The sequence below is a fragment of the Malus domestica genome, chromosome 14, assembly GCF_042453785.1.
Source record: "Malus domestica chromosome 14, GDT2T_hap1".
Lineage (NCBI taxonomy): Eukaryota > Viridiplantae > Streptophyta > Magnoliopsida > Rosales > Rosaceae > Malus > Malus domestica.
The window spans coordinates 13,414,388-13,420,569 of NC_091674.1; the positions used below are offsets into that span (position 1 = coordinate 13,414,388).

Below are 6,182 nucleotides of genomic sequence, written 5' to 3' on the forward strand. Positions count from 1 at the left end.
CCTCAATGGTTCGATTACAAAAATAGGACCCTCCATCATTAATGAGTAGTCTTGGCATTCCAAACCTTGCAAATATGTTAATTTTAATAAAATTTGCAACCACTTTAGAATCATTAGTACCGGTGGCCTTTGCTTCCACCCATTTCGACGCATAATCCACAGCAAGTAATATATAAAGAAAACCATGTGAGGAAGAAAAAGGACCCATGAAATCTATACCCCAAACATAAAAAATCTCAACAAAATATATAAGATGTTGTGGCATTTGGTCTCTTGCACTTATATTACCCGTTCTTTAACAACGATCACAAGTTATACAAAAGGTTCTAGTATCCCTAAAGATGGTAGGCCAATAAAATCCACATTCTAAAACCTTATGTGCTGTGCGTTGTGTGCCAAAATGACCCCCACATGCATAAGCGTGACAAAAAGTTAGAATCGAATGAAACTCAGAATCATGCACACGCCTATGTAAAATCTGATTAGGGCAATGTTTCCACAAATAAGGGTCATCCCAAACATACAACCGTGCATCTTTCTTGAGTTTATCACGCTGGTGCTTATTGAGGGTGCTTGGGACATGCTTAGTGACCAAATAGTTAACTAGATCGGCATACCATGGCTCACTTACATTAATGGACAGTAGCTGCTCATCTGGGAATGTCTCTTGGATGGGCACAACATTGGCATCTTCTTCATGCACCATTCGGCTCAAGTGGTCAGCCACCACGTTTTCACTTCCTTTCTTGTCCCGGATTTTCATGTCAAACTCTTGGAGAAGTAACATCCAATGAATAAGCTTTGGCTTGGCCTCCTTCTTTGTGAGCAAATACTTCAAAGCTGCATGATTAGTGTAAATAATAACTTTAGTTCCAAGTAGATATGAACGAAACTTATCTAAAGCAAATACAACAACAAGAAGTTCTTTTTCAGTGGTGGAATAATTCAATTGTGCATCATTCAAGGTCCGGGATGCATAATAGATGACGTGTGGCTTCTTGTCCCTCATTTGTCCCAAAACAGCCCCTAATGCATAATCTGAGGCATCGCACATAAGCTCAAAAGGAAGGCTCCAATCTAGTAAAACTATGATGGGGGCCGAAGTTAGCCTTTCTTTGAGGTGATTGAACGGTTTCTCACACTCATCATCGAACTTGAATGTCACATCCTTTTGAAGAAGTCTGAAAAGGGGTTGGGAAATCTTGGCAAAATCTTTGATGAATCGCCTATAGAATCCTATATGTCTAAGAAAATAACGAACCTCTCTCACCAAAGTAAGAGAGGGTAAGTAGCGTACAAGATCTATTTTTGATTTATCAACCTCTATTCCCTTTGTAGAAACTATGTGACCTAAAACTATGCCTTGTTTAACTATAAAATGACATTTTCCCAATTTAACACAAGGTTAGTTTCAATGCATCGTTTTAAGATTAAGGTGAGATTATCTAAACAACCATCAAACGAATCACCAAAGACACTAAAATCATCCATGAAAACCTCAATGATCTTTTCCACAAAATTTGAGAATATACTTACCATGCATCTTTGGAATGTGGCTGGTGAATTACACAAAACGAATGGCATTCGACGATAAGCAAAAGTGCCAAATGGACAAGTAAAAGTAGTCTTTTCTTGATCATCTGGAGTTATAACAATTTGATTATATCCCGAATAACCATCTAGAAAGCAATAAAAAGAATGACCGGCTAACCTTTCAAGCATTTGATCAATGAACGGCAAAGGAAAGTGGTCATTTCTCGTGGTGGCGTTTAGCTTCCTATAGTCAATGAAAACTCTCCAACCGGTTTGGATACGAGTGGGCACAAGCTCATTCTCTGCATTCTTCACCACGATGACTCTTGATTTCTTTGGTACAACTTGAACCAGTGAAACCCAACGACTATCTGAGATGGGGTAAATGACTCCAAAATTAAGAAGCTTGATAATTTCCTTCTTCACCACTTCCATCATTGGAGGGTTAAGTCGACGTTGAGCCTTTCGAGTTGGTTTAGCCCCCTCCTTTAGAAGTATGCGATGCATGCACGTTGTAGGGCTAATTCCCTTCATGTTGGCCAATGTCCATCTAATTGCCGTTTTGTGCTCTTTCAACACCCAAATCAACTTCTCCTCCTTCATAGCCATGAGTGATGAAGAAATAATGACGAGCAATGTCTCGTCATCTCCCAAAAATACATACTTAAATGGTCAAGCAACGGTTTAAGCTCAATGACGGGTGCTTGAATCACGGAAGGTAACAACTTGTTAGTAGAAACGGGAATTGAAATTGGGGTGGAAGGCTTACCAAGATGTTGTGGCAATGACTCAAGAGCAGCAACCATCTCTCATATTTCTGCACTAGGGGGCACGGCAAAGACATTCTCAATCTTGCCGTGAATAAGCTCAGTTGCTGCCTTTGGTTTGTTGAGTCCCAATTCGTGTACTATGGTGGTTTCAAGAGGACCCTTCTCCAATGAGTCAAGGTAGTCATGCGCCAAAGCATCAAATACATTAATAGAGAAGCAAGAATGATTATCCTTAGGGTATTTAATAGATTCAGAAATATTGAAATCAATAACATCCCCATCAAATTCCATTGTTAGTGTCCCTTTAAACACATTTATCTTGGTGCGGGCTGTTTTCATGAAGGGTCTTCCAATAAGGATCGGCAAGGGTGTAAAATGGGCCGAATCTTCCATCTCAAACACATAGAAGTCCTCTGGAAATACTAAGTCATTAACCTGCACCAAAACATCTTCCAAAACCCATTTTGGGTATGCATTAGAACGATCGGCTAATTGAATGATAACACCATCATTTTTAAGCTCTCCTAGGTTCATAGATGCATAAATGGAATATGGCATGATGTTAATGTATGCACCCAGATCTAACATAGCATGCTTAAATTTAGTATTTCCAATAACACAAGAAATTGTAAAACTACCTGGATCTTTGCATTTTGGTAGTAGTTTTCTTTGCAAAATGGCTGAAACATTCTCACTTACCTTGACAACTTCTTTGTTTGAAATCCTCTTTCTTGTTGTACAAAGTTCCTTCAAAAACTTAGCATACCTTAGAACTTGTTTAATTGCATCAAGGAGTGGGATATTCACTTGCACCTTCCTAAATGTCTCAAGAATGTCCTTCTCATTCTCCTCCTTCTTTGATTGCATGAATCTACGTGGGAAATGTGCATTGGGTGGAATAGGGTTAGAATGGGTCAAAATTACATCACCTTTACCTGAATTAGACGGTTTAGTTGCACTAGGTGGCTACGGCAATGAGACTTCTTTCCTTACCGTGGCTTTGTCCATCTCCTCCTCTTCAATTAGCAACTTTTCATCATCTTTTGGACTTGGTTTGGACATATTTGGATTGATTTCTACCTCTTTTCCGCTGCTCAATGTGATGGCTTTAGCAGATTCAAAGCCTTCATTCGGATTCACAATGGTTGAACTAGGAAGTTTTCCTTCTTCTCGAAATTGCCCCATAAACTCAGAAATATGCCCTATTTGTTTCTTCACTTCACTCATCTCCTTAGCTTGATTTTGTTGGCCCTGTGTAAGTGAAGTTAGTAATTGAAGAAGTGTATCATTATCTAATTTCGAACCTGAATTTTGCTGGGCAGATTGTGGTGGGACTTGTGGTGGTGCATATGGCCTTTGAAACACCCCAGGTGGTGTTTGCCGAAATCCCCCTTGTTGGGCAGGTTGTTATGGCTCTCTTTATTTGAAATTTGGATGATCTCTCCACCCCGGATTGTAAGTATTAGAGTATGGATCACTCCGTAGCTGATTTGGTCCTTGATATCCCACGACATGGGCAGTTTCCCACCCTCAATTCGAGGGCATTGGTCATTGAGATGTCCTTGCATGGAACACACACCACATACATTTGGTGTAATTCCTTGCATTTTGGATCCTTCCACTACCTGCGATAAAAGAACGGTAAGATTAGCCATTTGAGATTGAAGTTCTGAAATTGCACTTACCTCATTCACTTGTTGTCGTGGGGTGTCTCTTTGCCCAACATCTTCATATTGTTGTGCATTCAACGCTCGGTTGGCAATTAGGATCTTGGCAACCACTAGTGTTTTATCCACCAAAGCACCACCCACTAAGGCATCAAGCATTTTTCTTTTAATTGGGAGGAGTCCCTCGTAGAAATATTGAAGTAACAGTTCCTCCTTCATTTGATGTTGAAGGAAAGATGTAACTAGGCCTTTAAAACGCTCATAATACGCTGGGAATGATTCGCCTTGGTTTTGTTGAATACCATTGATTTTCTTCCTTAAAAGAATAACCCTTGAAGTTGGGAAGAATTTCTCCAAGAATGCTCTTTTCATACTCTCCCAAGATGTGACCGTTTCGGGTGCTAGTTCGTATAGCCGATTTTTAGCCCTATCTATAAGAGAGAATGGAAAGGCCTTCATCTTCAGAATACTCCTATTGACATTGATGGGTGTCATGCTTGAGCACACCACTTCAAACTCTTTCAAGTGCTTGTTTGGATCTTCCATGGACAGCCCATGGTACTTGGGAATATGGTGCAGCAAGCTTGACTTTAACTCGAACTCATCGGTCTTTCCTTGGGCCGCCACGGGATATTGAATGCAAAGGGGTACGGCATTGTCCAACCCCGAGGCTGAAAGTTCTTTTATTGTACGATTGTCCGCTGCCATGACTTCCTCTTCTTCTTATTCTTCAAACTCAGATTCAGCCTCTGAGCTTGAACTAGGTGGATTAGGTTCTGGTTGCTTCCTCTTGATTTTCAAAGTTCTTTCAAAATCGTCGTCGAACTCCAAGATGTTTACACTAATATGTTGAGAACTACAAGTCATAAACTAGTACCTGAAACGAAGAAGCAAACACAATCAGTAACTAGGTCAAAGGCACGGCAAAGATGTACAAAATACACAAAAAAACTCACGGATAAACTTAAAAGAAAATACAAAAGACACGACACAAACAAGGGATTAGCTGCTAATCCCCGGCAATGGCGCCAAAATTTGATGTGAAAATTAACTTGACACACAAATTAAACCCTATTGAATATGTAATTGTAGTATTAAGTGATGTGATAAAAGTTAAGCACTCAAATTAAACCCTCTTGTTGTCAAATTGTAGTATAAATGCAAGTAGGAATCGTTTTAAACCGGGGATTATGAGGGCTTCCTAAAACCTCTAAACTAACTCAAAAACATAAAAACAAAGTTAAAAACGTCTGAATAGACTCAAAGGACTCAAAACAGGTTCACAAGACTCAAAACAACTTAAAACACTCAAAACTACCTAAAAACACCAACTAGGCAGTTTCTGACTCTAACACAACTTTGGACGAATTTAGGGTTTTGGCTTGACTCAAAACACTCAAAAACACAAACAAAACAAATTTTAAACACTTTGAGACAAGAAAGTGAAAGGGGGTTTTTAGTTTTGATGAAATTGAAACAAGCAAGAAATTATAAAACTAGGCAGATTGTAAAACGATTTTGGGAAATAAGATGATGGATGGATTAGTTAGAGGTCCATTCTTCACACATGACACACTTGTACATGAATCAATTTCCAATTGCTTTTCAATAAATTATGATGCTCAACACCCCAGATTAACCGTGATGCACTAATTAACCCTCAAATTTTCCTTTACTCATTGAATTGGATGAATGCATGTGACAACCCAAATCATAATCCAAAAGTCTTCTATATGAATGCATAATAGAGATACAATCAAAGATCATTACGTTCCATGAAAATCATAAGTGTTGACGAGACAATCGTAACTATGAATGCATGATACGTTTGCCAAGAATTCAATTAATGCGATTGGGACTAGCAACCTTCACTACTCATGAATATAAATTTGTAACGATTAGGTGAAACTCATTTATATTCTAGCATCAAATTCATGGATGAAAACTAAGTATGCATCCTTAATCAACATAAAAGAATCAGTTTTGAAGAAAACAGTTAATTGAATTGCAATCACAACTTATCAAATCACAATTGGCAGAAATTAATTCATATCTTAAACATGTTCATGGCTTCAAACTTCCCCCTAACCAAATAGAAGTTTAGCCACTCATAGTCACAGCAAAATCAGAAAATAACAAAGTAAACATTGAAAACAAGAACAAAGTACACCTAAAACGCTCAAATCTTCAAGCTTGAAACGCCAAAGGCCCT

The 6,182-nt window shown here is 38.7% G+C and overlaps 1 protein-coding gene across 1 annotated transcript; it reads right to left on the reverse strand.

Annotated features, from left to right (window-relative positions):
• Positions 1-2,342: 2,342 nt before the first annotated feature.
• Positions 2,343-4,678, reverse strand: LOC139191165 (uncharacterized). Its single transcript, XM_070811731.1, has 4 exons — positions 3,989-4,678; positions 3,608-3,928; positions 3,297-3,554; positions 2,343-2,897 (listed from the first exon to the last, which is right to left on the reverse strand). The coding sequence occupies exons 1-4, from the start codon at positions 4,676-4,678 to the stop codon at positions 2,343-2,345; spliced, it is 1,824 nt and encodes a 607-aa protein (XP_070667832.1).
• Between the last annotated feature and the right edge of the window lie 1,504 nt (positions 4,679-6,182).

Coding starts and splice junctions, on each gene's coding strand:
- LOC139191165 (XM_070811731.1), bottom strand. CDS start 4,678: ATGGCAGCGGACAATCGTACAATAAAAGAACTTTCAGCCTCGGGGTTG. Junction 3,929..3,988: donor CACGACAACAAGTGAATGAG/GTAAGTGCAATT, acceptor CTTTTATCGCAG/GTAGTGGAAGGATCCAAAAT. Junction 3,555..3,607: donor ATCTGCCCAGCAAAATTCAG/GTTCGAAATTAG, acceptor TCACTTACACAG/GGCCAACAAAATCAAGCTAA.